A 25,107-nucleotide genomic window follows, 5' to 3' on the forward strand; every position below is an offset into this window, starting at 1 on the left:
TTTGGTTCACGTACCCGGTGTGACTCCCAATTAAAAACATGTTTTTCCGCCTTGGATCCATTCGCTTTGCTCTGTTGATGGACCGTGCAACTATCTGCTCAATTACATCCCATTTTCCTTCTTTTTCTTTTGAATATCATGTTCCTCAATTCTAATAAGTACTGCGAAAAACAGACTAGATACCAATTGTGTTTTCCATGCAGATTCACCTATGAATATCTTGTGAGCTAACAAAGGGGGCGTCGTGGCACCGGTGTTGTGTCTGCCATGGTAAACAAGCATTGTAGTAAACAAGTTTGATCATAATAACTACCGGTATATCGAAAATGCGAAGAGAGAGAGAGAGAGAGAGAGAGAGAGAGAGAGAGAGAGAGATAGAGGGAGATAGAGAGAGAAATAGAGAGAGATAGAGAGAGAAATAGAGAGAGAGAGAGCAAATGAGAGAGAGAGAGAGAGAGAGAGAGAGAGAGAATGGGAGAGATTGGGAGGAGGCAAGGAAGAGATAGAGTTTGTCCCATTGAAAGACTAACAATTTATTTCTCATGAAATTCAATACACCCCCTCCCCCCCCCCCCAATTTTTTATATATTTGTATTTATATATTTCATCACATTAACAGAGAAAAGATATTAGAAAAGGAAATTACTAACTTCTCCTTTGAAAATACTCCTGGTTCTCTTTCTCACAAACTGAATACTAATGGAACATTGCAAATGACAAACACCTACATATACCTTCATAAAAAATTATATTCCATGAATGAAGTACGGATGCCGCTAATCTATTCGGCACGAAGAGCATGTTCAGTACACAATATAGACCCTAAGAAACTAGGCCACCATTTGAATAACCCAATTTCATGCTCACCATCAATGGAGAAATCAATTTTGACCCTGCAGCCCTACGTACCACAAACCTTCATATCACGCAATGTACACAATATCAAATAGGCAAGAACATTCCATCAAACGCACCCCTCCCCTCTTCTTTACCAATGCCCCTGAACAAAATAGGGTGACTGAATGAATGCTGATATTTTGTTCTTTCTCGAGGCTCTACTAAAAAATTGGTTTGGAAGAATGGAACATGGAGGATGGTTCTAGTATTCAAGAACATATAGCCAATTCTGTTTCAATATTGCATGGATATCCTAAACTAAAATGTGGAATTTGGTTTTCTTACTACTCATCAGTGAAAATAATACACGGGGGCTCGGGCGAAATAATTGCATGATATTCTTACAGCGGAGATCAGGTTGGGATCACGATGAAAATGGGTAGTGAAATGTAAAGAACTAAAATAGAAAAAGGAGGATTAATTATTAACCAAACATGAGAGCACCATTAAACTCAACACCATCTGTGCATTGAAGAAAGGTTCTGTGCCCTCTATTTTCATAGAATTAGGGCTGAAGGAGACTTGTGTGGGAATAAAAAGTTTCCTCTCAATGGGTACCTAAAAATGTAATTTCACATTGACAAACTCAGCAGCTGCCATTCTTTCACATATCCACATCATTTGAAATATGAATAAAAGAATTGTACAATAGGATTAACTCTCATGAGTCATCTACATTCATCTGCCCCAACTCACATCATGTATGCCTTGGGCAAACAGGTTTATGACACCATTTTTAATCCACCTTTTTTCCCTCACAAAATGAAGCCATAATATAGGTGGCGTATCGAAATAGATATTCATGGTGGCCAATATACGTGCTTTAAAGGCAGGCTTTACTACTTCAGCTAGAAGGGATTAGACCCCCAGCGAGCCCCAGCGAGGTCACTGTGACAGGTGGCTATCTTATTAACTCAGCTCTCATTTAACATAAGAAAAAGAGGATCATGGGGGACCAACAGGCACCGATTGGGGAAGTTTTCTATATAGAGGGAGCAAGTAGCTACAAGTAGGATAGTGTGGCTTTAATAGTGACGCTAAAAGGCTGCATGTCAATTAGGTTCGACTTAATTAGAAGGGGGCCGTCGGATCTAGCCATAACACCTCATTAAGGCACCATAGTTCATCATTAGGTCACATCACTAGATGTACTATCATGTAGCAGACAAGTATGGTCCGTTAATATGGAAACGGATTTACGGATGTCCCTTGCGTCATATTTATTTACTCCATAAGAAGCCCTTCTTGTTTTTCATCTTTCTTCCTCTCTACCTATCATATAAATTTTGTCACCAAGTTGCTCAAGAGAGAAAGAACCCGCTTCACTGGAAACAATTCTCTTTGAGACAAGTATGGTCTGTTATGGAAAGGGATATATGAATCTCCCTTGAGTCATATTTATTTACTCCATAAGTAGGCCCTACTTGTGTTTTCATCTTTCTTTTTCTCTATCTATCATATTAATATTGTCACAAAAATGCTCAATGAGAAAAAGAACCCGCTTCACTGGAAACAAGTCTCTTTTAGACAAGTATGGTCTGTTATGGAAAGGGATATATGAATCTCCCTTGCGTCATATTAATTTACTCCATAAGCATAAGTAGGCCCTGCTTGATCAATCACAACTCTTTCAATACAGGAATTTTCACCAGAACACGTGTCATGAAACCTGAATATAATCTCCATTCAGATGCTTACCTTGAGTGACAGTAAGCCTGGCCTGTGTCGTGGCTGTCCCATCGTCGTTGCTTGCCTCACATACCACCGACTGGTCATTGTCTCGGTCAAGCCGAAGGGGCGTTATCCTCAGCACTGACCCTCCTTCAGTTTCGACGATCTGGTAACGCAGACCGCGCACCTTCTTCTTGTTCCTGTACCATTCGAACGTTGGGGCGGGGTCGCCTGTCGCCTTGCAGAAGAACGTTGCTGCACCTTCATCTATACCGCCCTCGTCTGTCAGACCAAGTGTGATGACCGGTGGTGCTGTAAGGTGAGAGAATAAGGGAGATCGTCATTATTTTTGTGAACGTGAAACAATGATTTTCAGGTCTATCTTGGTTGGTAGACTACATGTAGTTGTTACACTTATCATCAACACAACCATCATCAAGATTTTAATCAATATGATAGGCTCATCACTAAGATTACAATCATCATAAAACCAGACCAGCGTTAGGATATGTGTTATAATCACTGTCATGAGCATCCTCCTCTTTCTCATCATTATTGTCATCATCATCATCATAATCATCACCATCAATCGTTATATTTTTCCTCTTCATCACTGTCATCCTCACCATCACCATCATCCTCATCATCATCATCATTACCACCCTTCACCCTCTTCTATACATCCCTATTATAATTATAATGATCCAAAACTCTAGAGACACACACATACCTCTATTTTTTTAAAGGTCCACAACTTTTACCAAAACATCTCAATGATACATTGCATCAACTTTTAAAAATAGAATTCAATGACCCCAATGTTCATGAACATCAAGAAAACTATCTTTGGAAGGATGATTAATTCAGTGAATATCAAGAAAATTTAGAATATAGCTTGCAAACCCACAAAAAGAGAGAGAAAGAAAGAATAATGGCGAACGAGACTAGGAAAGACCAACTAAATCTGCAGTCCATAATTCAGGGCCAAAAATCAATCACACAAAATAACCTAGGGAGGCATTACCCTCTGATTTTGATTGCTTTTCCCTTTTCAAAATACAGGAGAACGGGTCACATCGAAATATGGTTTCCAGCCATTTATATTGTGAAATGATGCATGCCGTAAGAGCGGAGGCTAGCTTCATGCATAATGCCATAATCTCCTTCGTGTCGGCCAAATGAAATATTAGTTGCATACTGATGAGTTAAATCCATCACATCTACATGTTGTATTTTGTGTTCCGGCAACTCTCATTAGGATAGCACTCAATCACATCTCGTAAATATAGTCGATTTCACTGGAGAAGACTGAAGATATGAAACCATTTGGTGATTGATAATTATAATATCTCGAAGAAATGAAATGACACAAGTTAGAACCTGCAAGAAAGGACTGAGAGAGAAATAGAGATAAAGAACGGGAAGAGATAGAAGGTGATAGTAATATGACTTTGCTACACAGGTATGGTGAAAATTATATCAGAAATAATCAACCTTCTAAAAGAAAGAAAGAGAAGGACAGAGGGAGATAGCAACAGAAGGAAATGAAAGGGGACTATTTAATGCAAAAAGTGAAAATTAAGTCCTTCAAACTGATTTCGCCCGGAATACGGTAGGCTGATAATTGTGTGGCAACTCGTACTGAGCTACGACACCATCAATTACTGCTAGGGAGCGATAAAGGTCCCAAGTACTGAATTTCTTTTGATGAGGTCAATGATTACCCCTATGAATACTTTATGAGGGCATCTGTATCACCAGTATCCAGGTAGGTATCTATCTATACCTGGATACCACGGAACATTGATGCAAGGTGATCGAATCCGAGATCAAAGCGGAATAATTTTTTTCTAACATTGAAATAAAAAGAAGTTAGAATTATGTATGAAGTACTTACAAACTATCCCTCATAATCCCTCTTTCCATCACTCTGTCATAGAGTACAGCATGAATAATAGATTTGCAGCGAAACTCATTATCATTGCATAAGAAGAGGGATTCTGTTAACCTAGTAGTAGCAAGGTTAGATGTTAAATGAAAGCACTTTGCTGGCTAAGAATCGGAAGGGAGTTTTATTGCACCCTTCTGGCTCAAAGTTTCTGAGCAGACATTTCAATGGTTACCTAGTTTATGAAAACAACTATTTAGATATTATTAAATGATTGAAACATTCTATTGTAGACTATCAAATAACCTTATTCTAACTGCTGTCAAATGAATGTCACATGACCTTTCATTCCTGTATCTTCAGGAACTTCAAGCCGAGCTAGCAGAAAATTGGATCATCGCTCACAACAGAAGCTCCACTGCTATACTCTAATATCAGATTCCAATTGAGGCATACTTTCAAATGAAAATGATGGATCTTTGTTTCATATTTGTCAATGTTCATGGGTATTTGCACTGCTGAAATGGGGGGCGGTATTCAGCGGTGCCCTCTGATCTGTGGAAAGCGACGTCAGGAGCTAAAAGATCCAGGTATCTTTACCTATTACGGCTCTCTAAACCTCCTGTTGACATTAATAAATGATGAATACACACCGTCAGACCTGAAATTGTATTATAAAAGAGAAGATAGGTATATGCTTTGTTTGTTCAAACAAATGCATTGCGGACAAAATCCAAATCTCCTGACTTTCGTTATGGACAAAAGGCCATAATTGACATTGTGGCTATTTGTGAAATGGGGCTTACGAGTTACGACTGTAGTTCATGTTGTAGTGGGAGATATTACGCCAATGTGATATACACTGAAACAGTTTCTCCGTACCAATTCCAAGAGAGGCAGAGGCCTTTTGTATAGATTTGGTCTAACAGTGCGATTTCCTGAGCATAATACAAACCCAAAGTCACACAAGGTTTTTTAGGCTAAGATCATCAGTTAAGTTCAACATCCTCTGTCACTTGTGGTATGAAATCAACAGAATGTTCTTCCAATATGTTCTCTAGCAACTTTGAATTACTTAGTGATGATGTATACAGTATCCAACACTAGTGAAAGTGAAACATTTCTATAACTTTTTGTAAAGTGGTATATCTACCTAAACTCTTGAAAACAGTGCCTTCATGGACTTGGAACCTTTTTCTACGGACCAGGTTCTATCTATTCGGGATCCATGTCATCTTTCATTCCATATAAAATTTGAATGGCCAATGTTTGTTTTCTCATTCTCCCAGCAATCTAGGTGATGGAATACAGGATCAATTTTGGTATTTCCAGTAAAAGCCATAAGGACAGATCTTGCGCGGCTCCCAGCTTATCTCTGCCAGCGCCGTGCATTAATTGTGTTTACATCAAGCCCAGTTAATAACGATTTGGTGGCAGCATGGTTTGTGTAAACCCAGACGATCATGATCCATTTGAGATATCTTATTATCAGATTCATATTTCAAAGCCCGCCTCTGTAATAACGATGCTTTTAATAACGCTCCTTTAGCCCATGTACAGGCAGATAGGCAGATAGCCAATGATGTTTGAATGAAAGTCTTGCCTAACCTCATTTTCACTTGAGCAAATTTGTACAAGAAATCAGGACCTGTGAAAATGCTTCATTTTATCGGAATAGACTGATCTAATTTTAGTACTATTGTTCATCAGGGTATATTTCAGTTGCCTAAAGCAAGCATGCAGGTGCATCTATGGTTTAGTACCATCCTTTATTTTTTGTCTATATCTGTTGATATCTAGAAAGGCATTAACTCTGTGTTAAAGTAAATAAATAAATGCCCTTCTAGCCCTAAACAGATGATTTTCTCCTGCCACCTACAAGAAAAAATATCCATCTCAGAATAACTTCATTCAGAATGTCATTCCTGGTATAAGGTGACAAGCTAGAGGTAGACATGTCAGGTGACAAAGACATGTGTCAGGTGATATGATGTAGATGTATATCATGTGACATGAGCAGCATAATCCTGGCATTCATCAAGCCCTTTCTCATCTATTTCAAGAATTTCTAGAAAGTCACAAGCAAGTGATATGTTTGATATCAAAGGACTTCTAGGTCACTATCTGAAATTTTTACCTGCTTAGAGTTAGATGTCATCGTCACGATCCCTTACAAGTATTACAGTTTCTTTTATTTTTTGATTAGGTAGGCTATAGAGTCAATTTGGTTGAACTTGGTGGTATTAAAGTTGACTAGTTCTTTTTAAGTACATCTGTATTCCCTTGACATGGGAAATAAGGAAATGAATGTAGGTTTAATGGCACAAATGTAACTGTAAACCATATTTTGCCATCTGTATCAAAGATTATAACATACTTTTGAATCAGAGGGAAACAAAACATATCCTTCGACCGCTCGTAAAACACACTGAGGACGACTTGGAGCCATGAAAAAGGACAAATGCTTAATGTGAATTAACCTTCTTATCTGCAGAGGCAATGTGCAATATGATTTCATGGTAATTTATATCATCACTGAACGTTTGACCCATTTTAATTGATAGTTTTCGCTATCATCCACCAAATGGCATCCCTCTGAGTTGTTTATTGGGGCTCAGTCCCATGAATTGAGATCTGTGATGGATGTTTTGTTTGCTTGGACTAGTCATTGCCCCCTACCAATAAACATCTGTCCCCCTTCCCAAGGAGAGAGCTGGACACATTCCTGTCGTGCTAGGCTTCACATTCTATCATGGGACATTACTGAACATAAGCGTGTTGTCTGCTTTTAAAGGTAAAGGCCAGTATTGGAAACGCCAAGTTTCAAAAAATGAAATGGAAGCTCTTATTACCAATCATGTGAAAGAATATGTTTTGACTTAAACATGATGATAACAATTTTGCCGGGAAACCGCCTACTAATTGATATATTTGGTAAATTAGTTTATCTACATGGTCTGTGAGAGATAAATGCATGTGTCGCGCACGTGTGCGTATAGTCCCATATACATCTTTCTGTGTACAGTGCTTGTAACTTTACGAAGACTGGGCCAAATTTCTTATCATTTTGATGATTCCAGAACCTTGCAGTACACACCAATACTTATATGCTAGATGATCAACCTTTTCTGATCGATTCCACAACGTTTCTTTCACAAAGCAATCGCATGACCAAAACTCAACTTCATCTTTAAAGATAGCTAAGTACTGGTCTTGTGATTACAACGTGAAACAAAGTCCCTCAAAGCAATTGAGAAACATCAAAGAAATCCTAGCTACATGTAGTTCAAGATAGAAAAATATCCGTCCTCTGGCTGCTGCAGCTAAACATTAAGTTTCAAAAGTATTTCTAACGGTAATAAGAAGCGATGTATTTAACTCAATCTGAAAATATATGTTTTAATGCATATCCCATGAGTATCCAGGTACATTTCTCTGCTAAATGTTAATGAGAAAACGTATCAGTTGTACGGATTCACAATAATTACTGATCACGTCTAGCCTGGAGACATGCCCAATCTCAAATTGGATGATTCAAGCAATGTTACAGGATCTTTTTAATGATTTTTTCACACGTTTCCTCGGTGAGTCAAGCGATACCGCAAGCTCTGCTATTTGTAACGTGCTGTGGAACATCATGCCGATTACAACGTCGACGGACGAAATCAATGCACGCGAAAATCACTGAATTATTGAATGAGTCACCGCTTGCATTCATGGGACTTGCAGCAATAATGAAAATGTTTTGGGCGCATGCTGCTAAAGATGTAAATTAATATAGGGACAAGTAACTTGGCGGTCATCTGCATATGAATGAGACCAGCTGCTTGATCAATACCAAGCCGGGTAAGGTGAATGATGCAAGGGATGGCGGCCATTCAATCAGAAGTCGATCACTGGAGTTGCTCCAAGGTTTAATTAGTTAACATTGAATGAGTAATACAAAAATGATTGCATTTTTACCAAAATAAAATATGTGAATGCTTCATTAATCATTGAGAATTGGTGCTCAAAAGGGGAAAAGGAGATTGAATATAATTTCAAACCCTGTTTCAAGGATGTAGTCCACAACCCTCAATGGCATAGCTTTAATAAAAAGTTATGATTTCTTTTTTTAATCATCTCAAGGTGTTCATGTACAGCAGTGATTCATGATGTCCATCCCTTATTTTTTGTCCGCTAATTAACAGCTTCAAAAGGTGGAAAGTGATACAATTTTGCTGAAAAATATCTTTTGGGCTCGAAGCACACAATATTCTCTTAATCAAAACATGCAAGTGCCCTCTTTACAATCGTATCTGTAAATATAATGTAAATGACTGAAATCTGCAATTCATGAGAATAAACATCTTAGTTTGATCCACGGTGACCTTCTTAGACCCAATTACATTAAAGCACCAACATCGTTGCTACGGCAACAATGCAATTACATATCACAAATTAATGAAAATCTATTTGGATTATTTAGCTTCTAAGGCGATTATGTTTTATAGGGCAACCCCCACAAAATGTCAAAACAAATACATAAGTCTGCCGTTAATACCTTCTATCAATCAAGTTAAGAGGAAAGAGTTGACAGATGGAAATGGGTATTTTATATATTTGAACCAATATACAACCACAATTACCAAGATGGAGTTAAAAATATGAGATCTCAATGTGGGTAGAGACAGAATACGATTGACCTTTCCATGGATACGCACTGCATCTAGATCTATCGTCATATCTTATCTGTGACCCTTTCATGGAGGAGAAATGCTACCGCCAATTTTATGAGCCTCATTATTGAAACAAAGCCTGAAATATTTGTTTTTCATTATCCTGGAAATGTCGAGGGAGGGGAGGCCTGCGCTGATGTATGTGACCATCTTCTTCTCCTCCAACATCGACGAGATGGTTTAAATTGCCTGGATGGACTGGGATGCGAGAATAATGGTTATTTGTAGGGCAATAGGGGCTACTGTCAGTTCTGAGATGACTTTTTTTAGGGGAGGAAAACCCCCAAAGGCCTTCTCTGCCATTAAGCTAGAGATGAAACTCAAACAAATAAATATCCAGAGGGCCTTGCGTGCGTGATGCTTTATCTTCATTCTCCTTCGTCTTTATATTGCACTCGCAATCACATATCTTCCCCTGTGTTCTGCACACCTATTATTTTCTCTCATTACATCGGTTTTCCAAGTTGAATATAAAACGCAAGTGTCAATGACTTTTTCACAGCCGGTAATTTCCTCTTCGTCTTCTTCCTGTTAACCTACTAGGAGTTTCTTACTAATTTCTGGATAAGTCAAAACTTTCTAGGTCCCTCCTAAGCCTGTTCACACAAATCTAAAATGCTATCACCATGTCCAAAAGCATGTTCTTTATCAAAGTGAGTGAGCTTTACGTCTGTATTTGCCTCAAGAAATATCTTGAGACTTTGTTATTCTTCTACAGCATATGGTTAAAAATAAAGTAATTGAGATTTATGTGTACCTTTTTCTTTTATCAATAATAAATGGTGATTTATCAATTTTACTTGCGTGAGACAAGAAGTCAATATGGTTTGCCTAGACATTGGCCATTTTTTAATGTAAATATAAGTGGATGTTTTTGCTGATTTCAATGTTCTCATGGTTTTGAATTTAAAGTGAACTGATTCCCATTTTTGAACTAGTATTACACCCCCCCCCCCCAGTAAGAACGTGCTCACCATGATATTAAGACAAGGTGTCAGACTGTTCCTCAAGCGATAATTACCTTTACCAGTCTTGCGGGGATAAGAGCAATCACAATATAAATATAGAGGGAAGCATTCATTGAGGCATAATCTAAAAGAAATAAAGAGAGGGAAGATCAACACTCATGTCTCTCTCTCACAATTCCGATTCCGATTCCATTCCAGTGAAGCATGAATGCATGCTTGCTGTTCAGCCATTGACACATTCTCACACACTCTCTCTGTCTCTCTCCATGGGCTCTAACAAATGTTGCGAATTGCCTTTTTGTTGCCTGTCAGTGTCACAAAGATGCAGATTCAGTCAGGTTTGAATCGGGCGCAGAAATCCTTGTCAATCATAGTCAGTCGTACATAGGGTCTGGACTATACAGACTAGACTATCATTAAACTTACAGAGCACATACATGTAGCTCCCAAACTGTAGCAGCAAGGAACATTGTCAAGCCAATTTAGGCCGACTCAATAACCTTTTTTTTTTTCAGTGTCAAGTCATGTAAGTCCCCGGTCAAGTTAGAGCCTATAAGTTGGAGACCCCCCCCCCCCCCACCCCCCAATAACTAAAAGATTTTTTAAAAACAGAAATTGATTTCCTATATTATTTGTTTATATGGCATATTTAAAGTTAAAGGTAAAGACCAGTATTGGAAACGCCCCAATTTCAAAAATGAAATGGAAGCTCTCATTACCAATCATGTGAAAGAATATGTTTTGACCAATACATGATGATTAAAAAATTTGCTGGGAAACCGCCTACTAATTCATATATTTGGTAAATTTATTTCTCTCATGGTCTGTGAGAGATATAGGGTAGTCCTATATACATCTTTCTGTGTATAGTGCTTGTAACTTTACGAAGAATGGGCCAAATTTCTTATCATTTTGATGATTCCAGAACCTTGCAGATGCTAGATGCTAGATGATCAACCTTTTCTGATCGATTCCACGTTTCTTTCACAGTGCAATCGCATGACCATAACTGGTCTTTACCTTTAATATTGCGACAGAGGGATGGCAAAAGAAAGAGAGAGAGATATTTTGTGAGTGAGAAGCCCAATCTTGAGCATATAAAGGCTTGGGGAAGAATAGAGGTAAACCCGATAGTAATTAAATATGTAGAGGGCCCTTACCATGATTAGATGGAGGCACCAACAGGAACATGCATGAAGATGTTAACATCAGGCTCGCATGTTCATGAATGTTCCATGAAGGGCAGATAGCATGAAGAAAAAAAGGACACACTTCATGATCTTATCTCTAGAAGAAAGGAGTATATTTCAAGAGGTCGTGACCAGAATGACTTGAAGGATAGAAATGGCAACCATGCTGCTTAAATAATCTCAAATGATTGTAAAAACAGACATTTTACACTGCATATACGCATCTATCTTTCAAAAGAAATTACTTTAACACCTTTCACTCCCCCCCCCCCCCCCTCCGCTACAATACAGTCACTTGTCAATTTGATGGTCCATTAGGCTTTGTGTTGTTACATCTTCAAAATTAATCCATTTCGGTACCATGTTGTATGAATAGAACCCACAAGAAGCTGTGAATCCTCAAAATTAAGTTTAACGTTATTCTCTTTATAACTGTCTTTGAAAACAGACTTATCAATCTAATAACAGTAACAGTATTTTTTAAATGTATGGAAAAGGATGATACTTTTGGTAGTGATGGGACAACATCCATACAATATGCTGGTAAAGTAACTGTTTTGTTTTTTCTCCACCTATCCTTTATGATTGGATAATCAATACGATTGGCAAAATATGTACCTTTTCTTTTTAACTCACAAGGAGGATGGATATATAAGCCGGAAATTATGTTCATTGCACCACTTTAGAAACATGAAATTGCCTGGGAGCAACTCTTACTTTGAAAGCAATCCAATACAAAAGTGTCTGCAGGCCGCCACAAACAAACTTGATTTGATTTGGACTGCATGAATCGAATGGTTTATTCATAGGCTTTTATACATGTATGTACTTGGTGTTATTGTATATTCTCTTCTCTCTAGAGGGATAGGCATGGGGAAAGAGAGAGGTGGAAAATGGAGCAAAAATCAATATGATGTAGAATGCTGAAGATCGAGGCGGTGCAACAAAGATGACTGACAAAGTAAAAATGGAAGATGAAACAATGAGGAAAACTTAGGAAAAACCTAACATGCCTGTACCTCAAATAATCAGGGTCTGAAATCTGAATGAAGGGGCAACGTTACAAGGAAAGATGGGACAAAAATGAAGGAAATGTGAGACAGAATAAGTAAATTTGAAGGGAAAAAACCCTCAAACTTATAGATGGGACATGCCTGCACTTCATATTCTAGTTTCTGACATAAGAGTCAGAGCAACAATGAAGAAAGATAGGCCAAAAGCGAGGGAAACTTCAGGAAAATTGAACTATAACTGGTACGTACATGCTTGTACTTCAAATTCCAGTTTCTGAATGAGTTGGGAAAGAGGCCTCGAGAAATTGATAACAAGGTTCGATAGATTTGTTTACCACAACAAGAACACGTCGCCAGGCCAGGCCGTGAAAAGGGGAAAAAAACGACCGCCAAGACTCTCCTTGGCGGTCTGGATCGCACATGGATTTCTCATCAAATTTTCGCAAACAAGTGGACACCTTATTCCCTGATGATGAGTTTAATTTGCAGGGCTCTGCTTTTCCTCTCTTATAGCAACCTTCAGGCATTCATTTCACACAGGGCGCTTTTCATTCGCACCAATTTACAAACCTGATTTGGACAAGATGTTTTCAAATCACCAAGGTTTTAGGGGAGATATATCTAATGGATGTTCCAATTCATGCATGTTTCTTCCCCCCCCCCCACCCCCCACCCCCACTTCAGTTGTCATTTTTAACCTTGACAGTCTCTGTTTGAACTTTTCATTGTATCTACCATTTTCCAATCAATGGTTTGTCTGGAAAATATCCTCCATCATTGCTTCTTTAATATTGTATTAAATATATTATAATTATTTTCTACTGTTCTCTTCACAGGACATCTAAGACATCATTTTCTTGAAAACTTACCAACCATGCCCCTACTTCATCTCTTTCTGTTATAACAATATTTCCCCCCTCCTCCTCTTTCCTTTGCTTCTCTGCTCCTCTGTACTATCGTTTTATATTTTCGCACTCTCTTTCTCCTCTCTCTTTTCCTTCTTACCAGCTCATTTGTTCTGATTAAATAAACATACGCAGTTTCCTTACAATGGTACAGTATTCACATCTCCCACAATGAATACACTATACAAAACTTGACTATGTTCTAGTTTTTTATCACTCCTTCCCTTCCCCTCACTCCTCCTGTAAAACTCTTCCTTTCCCCCCTCCTTTATTCTATCGCACCATCTATCTCCCAACCTCAGACGGAGCCCCTCTCATCTCGTTCTATCAATCTGCATGCATCATCACCACCACTCCACTGCTACTCTTTCTTCTCTCCTCTCTCTCTCTCTCTCTCATTGAGTCTCTATAGCAGCACATGCAGCTGGTCACATTATCACCCTCTATCAGAAACATTCCCTTGCATATTGTCTAGCTACTTGCAGACACGGGGGTGTTCACATCAAGTGAAGGCAGTGTTTCATGCACTTCTTGTAGTTTGTTTTCGTTCTTGTTTTATATGTCCGTTTGGAACTGGGACCCGTTTCACAGAGCCTTTTTTCAATGACAAATGACAAAAAATTAGTGACAAATCTGTTGATAACCAATCAGCAGCAAGGATTTTAGTAGATTTTAACAAAGACTGTCATTTGTCACTGATGACAAGTTCTGTGAAACGGGGCCCAGAACTATCAGTCAGAAACACTCGTAAGGATGCTTTCAGAAATGAGGGTGTTCACATACACCCCATCCATTTGCATGACTACTTGCAGACATAGGAAGCATCCACACGACAGAAGATAACATTCACCAAGCTGTATCACAATAAACAGGGTTGTCCAGTCAATATGTTCATGTTATCACTCTATATACAAGAAATTTTCTCTCTCTCTCTCTCTCTCTCTCTCTCTCTCTCTCTCTCTCTCTCTACTTTTTGGGCCATTGGAAGGAGCTGTTCACATTAGATAGTTACAGCATCCAAAATGGAGGTGAATTTCTTATCAGCCTGTTTGTGTTATCATTCTCTCCCAGAAATATTCTCCATGCATTTGTGAGGCTACTTGAAGACATGGGGGTGTTCATATCAGCTGAAGATAGCATTAAAGGCAAATACTTAAAAAGCATATTCTGCAAAGTTCATGTTATCACCATCTCTCTCAGAAATGTCCTTTTCATTTGCTAGGCTGTTTGAAAGGGGACATCCATATCAGAAGACGAAGATCATCAGTCAGCATTTCGGGGAACACATTTTTTTTCTTTTCAACCCGCTCATGTTATCGGCCTCTCTTTAAAAAATCATGCCTCCTTCATTTGGGAGGCTCCCTTGCAGACATTGAGGGTGTTCAGTCATCGGTTTGTGTTACGATGTAAATTTATCTCGAGACCTACTCTTTGAGAACCTTCCCTTTATAGACAACAAATGAAGCTGAAGCATGTTCTCGTTCTATCTATGGTTCTACATCATCACGTGTAAACGTGGTAAACTGATAATGCCTTCTCCCTGTCTGTGCCTAGATCCTCACTATCAAATCAAGGACCCGTTTCACAAAGCCTTTTTTCAATGACAAATTACAAAAATCAATGACAAATCTGCTGATAACCAATCAGAAGCAAGGATTTCAGTAGCTTATAACATTAGCTTGTAACGTGTTATTGATATTAAGTTTCATGGAACAGGGCCCTGATTGAATGTAGAATGATAATGGACTGCTCATCACATCACCCTGTATCCCTGTATTAAGACATCTCAGGCCTTAAGCCTGACCATTGATCATCCGTCATGTCGTAAGAAGGGCTTATAGACTGTCCCGTACTTGACCGGGATGTGCGTCACAACTTACCCTATCCACAAACCATGACCGATCACAACATTCAGATTTGGAATATTAATATGTGATGATAAATCAGGAGGGATTAGAAATATGTAGAGACACAGGAATACAATAAAGGAGTAAAAACAACCATGGCTTAATAGCAGACTATGCCATCAGTACAATACAGGGTTAAGATTTCAGATAGGATTAGGTTTAGGGTTAGAGTAGGGTTAAGGCAGAGTTAGGCCTTCTGAGTTACAGGTAGGATTAGGGTTATTTATGGAACGGGGATTGTGTGGTTGTTCTAAATACACAAAATTCAAGTATAATTGAGATATTTTAAGGGAAGTGGGAGGATGAAAGAAATGGTGATGCGTGGATGAATATAGAGGATGACAGGATTGGGAAGATACAAGGAGAGGAAAGAAAGCTAATAACCATAGCAACTCCAGCATGATGACACCACTGATCACCAATCATCAACCCCAAGAGGGGTGCACTCCTGCCCTCCTGATACCACTCATCTCACACCCATCTCACCCCTTTCACCGATCCTCTAGTTGCAGAGTGCAATCACCTTGCCTAGCTAAGCTGGCCTCTTCCCACTCATTATGTTTTATTTGCATGTTCAACATATCAAAGTTGGTTTCTGGAGACTCTAAGAACTGGGTCACCTAATGACATGATACACCAAGCCTTCTCTCTCCTCTCTCTCTCTCTCTCTCTCTCTCTCTCTCTCACTCTCTCTCTTTATCTCTCCTCTACTCTCTCTCTCTCTCTCTCTATCTCATTTCTCCTGCTCCCCTACCCCCTCCCACATTCTCTCTATCTCCCTCCCTCCCCTAATATGCAAGCACAGTTTTACCACGATTCCTAAAGCCTTGAGCAAAGCCTAGCTGTGCCATTCGCTTGCTGTGTGAAGAGCGGCTGAAGTACAGAGCCTATGCAGTATATCGTCCGCATAGTCTCACAGTGCAGACCATGTTACGCACAACAGCTAACAATGGTTGTGCCTGCAATATACAACCCCCCCCCCCCCCTCTCTCTCTCTCTCTCTCTCTTTCCCACACTCACTCTTCTCTCCCGCTCTATCCATCTCTATTCCCCTTCGGCATGAGACAGGACCATGTTTGCTCGCTACTGATTGATTAACTAGGACTGACTTTTACAGCTCTATACAACATTGAAGAGGACTTTAGTCCCTCAGCCTTTGCATCGGGCTCCACTAATGAACCTTACCAGATCAACCATGAACTATTCGCACTAAAAGCATCCCACAGGGCAATAGGGGCAATTTTTCTCATTCATATATCAAAAACGCAGTGAGTATTCATTCAGGATATGATCTTGTGAGTAGGAGTAATTGATACAAGAATACCTACCGGTATTCATGGATTTGCCATTATACGTGTAGCAAGCCATAAATGCAACAACAACAAAACAGGAAAACTAATGTAAAATGTGTAGAGACATCCTTTATTCATAAAAATAATGTACTTTTACTCCTACACATTGTACTTTTATGCTATCGATTACAAAAGTACATTACGGAGTGTTGATTTCTCGACCATCACATCATTTCTGATCATACCTTTAAAAAAAAAAAAAAAAAACTCATCACATAATGGACATCTACTCAGCTCTATTAGTTAGTCCCCTTTCCATATCAAACAAGTCTCTTTCTCTATCTCTCTATCTCTCTATCTGTCTCTCTCTATTTCTCTCTCTCTCTCTCTCTCTCCCTACCTCTCCCCCATTCATTATTTTAATATAAAATACCCATCTATCTCCCCCCCCCCCCCCCTTCTCCACAAGCTGCAGCAGACCACAACATCCTGCCCATTCAGTCCCACGGATCTCTTTTCTTGTGCTCTTCTCAGATCGTATCAAATGTCCCATAATGGAGTGAACAACAACCCTTGCAGCGAAACAACGGCTAACAAAGCTACCCTGAAGATGCACACCTAACCCACCTATAAATCCAAAGAACACCCCCTACCGAGGTATGATTAATTAGGCAGGACAGTGGATAACCTCATTTTGCAGTTGTTGTTGTCACCTCGGTCCTTTCATTAAAATGATTCATCTCGACCATAGGACTTCCAATCCTATGTAACCCATAGAGCATCTATCAGAAGCAGTTTACAAACATTAAGAGGTATCAATCAAGGAAATTGTCACCTGTCACCAGTTTCCGTTGCTGAATGTGATTAAGAGGAAATCAAATCTTTGTCTATTTTCCCTTTTCGATTCAATTTGAACAAGGGCATGGAGAAACCAAACAAGTTTTTGAATTCCATTTGGCTTTGGTTTAGGCTTATACAGGTACAGAAGATAAAGGTGTAAATAAAATGGTGGTAGGCGTATCAAAGCTTTATCGTTTCCAGTTAATATGTCTATCAATATTTGAGGAGATCAACCTTAAATAATGGCTACTATTTTATAAAAATGGCCAAAAATGCTGGGATGTGATATCATCTGTCTGATATAAAATGATAGATATTAATTATTACTTGGTTTTGGTAACGACATAGTGATTGCCTAGATGTTTGTGAGAAGATCTAGATAGTAACTTTTAAAAACGAATCATTCCCTGTGCATTTCAGTTGACAGGATCTGTAAAGCACTTATCACCAACAAAGAATTGAAACAAAATATTCAACACAGGACAATGAGAGCTAAATCTTGAGCAATAAGGATTTCATGAAATCAGCAATCCTAAAACCAAATCTAATTTTAGAATTTCATACAATCAAGTTTTACAGCTTGCACAGGTCTGAGTGACATAGGATGGGTCCCATCCAAAGATATTCTGGGCATGTCCCATAACGATGAAGAGATATGGAGATTGTTTATGACTGAGGTATAAACCCCCTGTCCACACACAACATTTTCCGTGACTAATCATGATTAGCTATACCGTTTCGCGATAGTGATACCGTTTCGCGATAGTTTTACGACCAAAATTGTAGGTGTGGACGCTCACTAACGATACGTCGTATAACGAAACTAGTCTAACGAAACGCAGGTTTGGGCATCGTTTCGAACTGAAACTCGATAAAGAATCACGCCTAATCACGGAAAATGTTGTGTGTGGACAGGGGAGTGTAACTAGTGTAACTAACTGGGCGGGGCTTAACGTGACCTCGAGCGAAATGAGACCAGACCTCTTATCACTATCGCGAAACTCTATAAAGAATCACGGAAAATGTTGTGTGTGGACAGGGGGCATTTTATACGATGATTCTTTAGTGACGACGTTTCCTGTGTGTGGACATCCTGGAATTTATACGATGATTCTTTATACGACGTATCGTTATAGAGTTTCGGGATAAATTGTTTTGTGTGTGGACACGCTGAAAGTCAAGAGTCAGTTAATGACCTGGTTGGATGGAGCACTGATAGGCTATTGGGTGATGGAGGGGGATGAACAAAAATCTCTGGTATTCTTTTCAGATCTCCCAGCTTTGCTCGGCAGCTGCGGAACTGTATTTCATGATTTGGAAAGTGTGCCGCATAATGGACATGTTTACATTCACAGATCCATCACGATGTGTCCTCTACAGTTTCAAAATGATTAACCCTCATGTTGCTGCAAACCCTGAAGCCATTGAAATATATTTCTTGAATAGTTTAATGCACTAACAGTTCTACCTCCTTATTGTAGCCCTCTACAGAATATCTCTTTCACAAAGCAGTGCATAGTTTTACCCTTCTCCAACCAACAATGAGTCATACTTTATTTCTCCAACAGCAAATATTAAAGGTTAAACAGAAGTGCTATGTATATTTAGTGTGTCCCAAGTTCAGTTTTCGTTTCAACATGATTGTAACTAGATTTTAATATGAAATACAGGTCATGTAAATGTCTATCTTTTTCTTAGTTGAATTGCTCTTGAATGTAACAAAAAAGCATTCCTTATTTGATTGATACACCCCTTCCCCCTCTACATGTCATTTATCCTTTCATGCTCTCTGTCCAATCTCCCACTGAATTTCAACCCCTTCTGTAAATGCATCCTTCTCCCTGTGGACGGCTCAAATAACCGTCTAAAGCAATTTCCCCTAAACTGTTCAACACATCCCATCTCACTTATTCGGTCCTCTTACAACACTCTGCGAGCACGCACAAGCGGCTATCACTGTCACACGCCCCGGCCCGTAAAGTGTAAACTCTCTTCACACTCCACGCAGCACAAAGGTTTCTAGAGGATATCGGCTCAAATCCCTCATGATCAACTCCTGCAATCCTACAGCTTCATCTCCCGTAATTTGCCCATCGCATCTCGTTTCGCCCCACCTGGCCACATTTTCGATAAAAGCCCACCTCAACATTCACACACCCCGAACCTCGTTACTCCTTCTCTTAATCGTGCCCTGACCGCACATCCGTCACATGACTGCATCAAACATCCAGATGATACATTTTGCAAGTGCTCCCCTGGCAGTTGGGAGCAATTTCATGGAAGCTTTTGTTACACTTGTTTGGTCAGATCCATGACTCAGCCCCTTGGCCCTCCACCTACTCGAGATCTGCCCTTCATTTCATACCAAAAACCTTCCAAAGGGCTGTCAGTGTTAGTCATACACTTGACGAAAATCCCAAACATCGACCAACATCAAGGCCTTGTCAGGTTCTTTCAGAACATGAGATGAGGGTGTCTACAAAGGATTCACCGAATGACAAGGAAGTTTGTAAGATGACAAGGACAAGTAGGTTGACGTGACAAGACTTCCAAAAGAAGGGGCAAAAGGGCACTTTGCTGAACTAAACAGAAAGATTACGAGGATGGGGAACATTTTCCAATGTCACCTAATCATATCAAATTTCCATCTTCCTCTTGTAGACAACATTTACAGCCATCCATTTTAATGACAGTTTGATAGAACACCTTTACAAAATGTAAACATCGTGCTACAAAAGCTTTCGACAGGGGCATGTTACAATATGCCTAGACCTTCTAAGGCTTTTGCAAAATTTGCACTATCTTTCAAAACACAGTATAAACCATCGACCACTTCCTCTAAACAGGCACACAAAATGCACAATCTAATAAATCAAGTCCGATCCAATTAGGGCAAAAATAGCAAAAGTGCTCCGTCCTTAACGAAGACGGCATAAAGTTCATTAGAGGAATCATCCTCTTCATACACGACATGGCTAAACCAAGCTAGACAGGCCTTGCTTGGTGTACTTCTACTCCCGAGCGCGGGTCCAGGAGCACGGGGGAAATTGTTACAAATGAGAGAGCAAGTATGGAGACCTTTTACGGGCTCTTAAGCTCGTATCAGCATAATGAAAATCTAATGAAATTTCTGCATGCCTCATATCTTTGACGTCACCTGGGAAAGCTGTCCTTTAACCCTTCCAGTCTCGCTCTCCCAATATCCTGCATCCATGCCTACTCAATCACTGAAATTTCAAAGCATTCTGCATGCGGTGGGTTAATACCTTGCAACAGGAGTCTGGGATGGGAGTTGATTTTTCGCGGCATCGGAGAAGCGCCGTTTCGGAGAGATGGGACTGATTGCTGTTTGGGATGGATGGATTAGGCAGTAATTGATTAAGTGCACATTGTTTAGGGTCTCTTGTATACATGGACACCCACTATGTACTATCCATGAATGATGCATGCATAGACAAATATTATCAATCCACGGCAACATCATCCAGTAACCAAGTATAGACCAACGTTATGAACAGCAAAGGAGGAATTTTAAAACTGGACTAAACTGAGGTGAAAAATGGAAACAGGGAGTCAGTGATATACACAGAGATGAGAAAACAAGTTTGACGGTAGCCAAAAGAAATATGAAAAAATTACATCTAAGTCAATGCAAAGTGTAGCATCCCCTCACAGGTACAAATGGCCCATGTTTAGCAATTTGTGCATATTTAATGAGCTGTGTCTTTTGACCTTTGACCTACATAATCCAAGATCAAACTTAGGCAGTATTTTGATACCATGTACCTTCATATCAAATTTCATTAAAATCTGTCAAACATTACTAAAGTTATGGAATAGAAACCAGATTTGTTACAGACGGAAGGACGGACGGCAGCATTAATATTTCCTCCAACATCGTTGGGGAGGGGATAATAATAGACAAAGTGAAAACTTACGAACAGCATTAAAATGTTAATATCAATTTAGCTTTATGATGGAGATAAAAAAAAACAAGTCTTTAATATCTCCTCTTGTCCTAAATTGAAAAATAAGTGGCTTTCATTTCCATTACCATCAAAATTTGGCATGAAATGAACAACAAAATGATGACATTAAAAAAAGCTAAATTTTGGAACCAACTTTGAGAATTACTGTTACTTGAGATGAAACAGGAGTCAGACGTTAGAATGGTAAGGGTCAATTTCGCTGCTGTTTTCAGAGGCAATTATTGTTATCCCACTTGTTAATCACAAAGGGGAAATATTTTGAAATACAAGATCGATTCCAATCACAGTTTGCCTGCCTCCCGGCGTTTGAATCTCTACTGAATATAACCATCCTGGATAAAGAGAATTTGATCTTCCGAAAGGGGGTTATTACAAAATTCATTCTACGTTGTGATTTTGGGAATCGATTGTCAACAAGTAAGGTTACAAGGTACGTTTCAGATGCAGTTTTGATGTAAAGACTGAAAATAACAGCATTGACGAAATTTAAGATTCAGGATGAAAATGAAGGTGGAAAGATTTTAGATTCAGAATATCAACTGCAATACCAAATAAATGTACTCTTGAACATGGTTCCATACATAAGAAACAGTTTTAAAAGGAGTTGCGATACTAACAAATTATGCTATCCCGTTTCATTCTCCTTCATCTATTCCACCTAGGGTTATTTATGGACCATTTTTCTGCCATTCTTTCCCATTTCCTTTGAAGTTTTGCCCCCTTTCCTGTTTTTCTCTTCCCGACACGACTACGACAGCAAAGCACAATTCACTTATTACAGGTAATCTTTAAATCTCACCTACGGGCTATTGTGATTAGGGAAGAAGTCTTGCAAGTGTTTTCTCTCCATCCTCACACCTTCAAATTTTCAAGACTTTAATTTTAAATCAAGCAGAATACATCAAAAGGAAATCCTGAGATATACTTAAAATGTATCGACTAATGAAAGATTGTAAATCTTATAATTGCATTTGCTTTTATAAGGAGGATTAACGAAACCTTTCAAAATGAATTTCACTAGCTACACACAATAGGACCTCCCTCTATGCTATATACATGACTTTCTTTCTTTTTTCCTTTTTATTTTTCAAGCCTGAAGTTTTCCATTGAAGTTGAACTTCAAGTTAGTCCCGTCAGAAAGAAAACGATAATCACTTGGCGGTTTTTCAGTGATGACTGTTTTTCTTCCAGGCAGAGTGAGTGAGCGGCTCATGAAAATTCAGATAAACGTATTCATCCTAGGAGGGTGGATACAGTTGAAGAAATATCACAGAGGAAAAGGATAAAACTCTTCCATAAACAGGCCACCAGCAATATTCTTATTCCCTCCTTGCTTAATCAATATGCAAGCATGCAGGAGCCGACGGCAACACATGCCGAACCGAGCGACAGGGTGGCGTAAGATCGCAAAGGGAAAGATAAAGAGAATGAATTTACTCGCTCCTGCCTTTGCACTTTTCTCACCACACTTTTTGGAACAAGTGCATAATAAATAAACCTAATTGTATTTTAATTTCTCGATGCTTTCCTCCTTTGATTCGAGCACTGTTTTTTTCCTTCTGCTTAACACTTGATCTGTTTCCGCTTTGGGCTGTTTTCATTTGATGTCGGCCGTATATGAAATTATTCAACATTCTCTATAAGAAGGCATGTAAAAATTAAAAAGCAGAAGTTTGAATATTAGATTATGGTCGAGGGCACACATTTCCCCCTTCGCCACCGACTGTATTTTCCAAGCATACATTGCAGTCCCCCTGGGGACAGAGAATAAGAATACACCTTAGACAGGGCGCAGAGAGGCGCTAGAATTCTCGTGCAAAGGCACGAAAATGAAAAGGTCACAAAAATAATGATGGTTAGACTTGCAAGGTAGCGAACTGAGACAAGCTACTGTAAACGCACTAGAGGGCTTTTGAATATGTGCATCTTCAGTGCTGACTACCAGCACCAAAATATTCCGCTAGATTTCAAAGCAATTAATGTCTTGGGCTTGTTTGAAGTGAAAATAAGATGCCTTCCGCAAAAGGGAATTCCTAATGTGGGCGCGTAAACAGGCCCATGCCATTGTTGACGGAGAATGAGCTAGTCAAACATTGGGGGCTTATATCAGTATTAGATCTTAATCACATACAAGGGTGGTGAAAGCCACAATTTCAACACTATTATGAGGTAGCAGTGTTGCTGATTGGCCTGATAAAAACATGGAAATGGATATATGGTGACATGTCCAAAGACATCAAATCATGTAAGCCTGCGAGGGCAATAGTTGGTCTGTTTTCTCAATGCTTAATACAGTACAAGCAGATTCTATTTGCTATTCCCTAATGAGACAGGCCCGGCCTATTATTCAAACAGAGAGAAAACCTTGCTTTTCAGAAGCAGAACATTGATGGATATCAAACTTTGACAATCATCTACCAAGCAAGAAGAGTATTAAGTCATAGCTCTCATAAGAAAACGGACGCAAACAAAATAATGAATCGTATAGCTTATCTGCTCATAACCGCATCCTACACGAGTTTATTACATTCCCAGTGACAGAGTTCAAATAGAATATTCACTGATTCTATTTGGAATTTGAAATAGTGCTGATGTGTTACAATTCACATTGGAATTGAATATTTCCATGAGAATTATAGATCTTGTGTCTATCATTGAACATCTCCCCTGGTTTCTCATTCCCAGCATGCCCCGCAGGAGTCCTTCCTAGGTCAACAACAAGGTCATCAGATGATCTCCTGTGACATCACAGACTGAGAACAACAGATAAATGGTGAATGTCACATTCAATTGGAAGGCAAGGACGAGATAGTCAGGGTTGTGAGTAATGAGTAACAAATTGAACGAATCAATCGGAATGCCACAAATCAAGTTGCAAAAAACATGGTTTCTGTCAAAACAGATCATATTCTGCAATGATTTTGTATGAATTTCATATTTATGATAAATCAGAAGATATTCAACTCACCGAGCAGGGAAAAACTGGAATGTGTAATAAATTACATGAATGATTCAATATGCATATGTAGCAAATCAAATAAGTCAACCTTGGGTTGGGCAAAACAAATTTCCCATTCAGATTGCCTTGGGCATAGTGAAGGAGATTATGCTTCATATTCATAAGCTAAATGCTATCACTTTCCCTATTCATGATGGCCAAAGCAGTGTCTATATTTGGAACAAGTATATATGTAGTTGTATTGCCCAACAACAACAACACCCATCTCACTCAGAAAATTAATCAAATGTGAAATGAAATATCACCATCCCACAGAGTGATCCTATACAAAAGCCCATTCATCAAATGGCCATCATCATGTATTCAAAAGCAGTGCGTGCCCGTTTCACCAGATCAGGTCAAGTTTTCCTACCACTGTAATATTAAAAATAATAATGAATTCAAATAACTCAAATTGATAATTCATGTAGATTCTACCATCCATGGACACCCCTACAGCAGAGTCAGACACCTCGATCAGGCCATGTTCTCCTACGATGCCCCCCTGGTAGCACCAGCAGCATCCTCTCACCTGGTCCCAGCCTAGGGAGCACATCCCAGCCTACCAGCGCAGCATGAGGAGGCATGGGGAGAGATCGGAAGTCCTGTAATTACACCTAGGACGCATCACCTGTCCTCACCTGCTGGCATGGGTACAGGTGCACTGGAAAGCAAAAACTTTCGCTTTAATGGCTCAATCGGGACTAAGAAAGACATCTCTCAATTCTTGATGTTTGAGTGGAGAGGGGTTAATTGGAATGACCACTCTCATTCACAATCTCAACATCTTATTTATTTAGGTGCCACAGACAGGATTATTAATGCGTATGG

The 25,107-nt window shown here is 39.3% G+C and overlaps 2 protein-coding genes across 2 annotated transcripts in view; both read right to left on the reverse strand.

The window, feature by feature from the left end:
• Window positions 1-2,672, reverse strand: part of LOC580769 (receptor-type tyrosine-protein phosphatase S) — a 76,934-nt gene extending 74,262 nt beyond the window's left edge. The window contains 1 exon segment of the mRNA XM_030996040.1: window positions 2,596-2,672. The gene's annotated coding sequence lies outside the window, so the exon portion shown is untranslated.
• LOC115928554 (receptor-type tyrosine-protein phosphatase S-like) lies at window positions 1,251-24,832 on the reverse strand. Its single transcript, XM_030995862.1, has 3 exons — window positions 24,715-24,832; window positions 2,596-2,880; window positions 1,251-1,294 (listed from the first exon to the last, which is right to left on the reverse strand). Exons 1-3 carry the CDS (start codon window positions 24,830-24,832, stop codon window positions 1,251-1,253), a joined length of 447 nt encoding a protein of 148 aa, XP_030851722.1.
• Between the last annotated feature and the right edge of the window lie 275 nt (window positions 24,833-25,107).

The sequence above is a fragment of the Strongylocentrotus purpuratus genome, unplaced genomic scaffold, assembly GCF_000002235.5.
Source record: "Strongylocentrotus purpuratus isolate Spur 01 unplaced genomic scaffold, Spur_5.0 spur5_scaffold_3, whole genome shotgun sequence".
NCBI classification, from domain to species: Eukaryota; Metazoa; Echinodermata; class Echinoidea; order Camarodonta; family Strongylocentrotidae; genus Strongylocentrotus; species Strongylocentrotus purpuratus.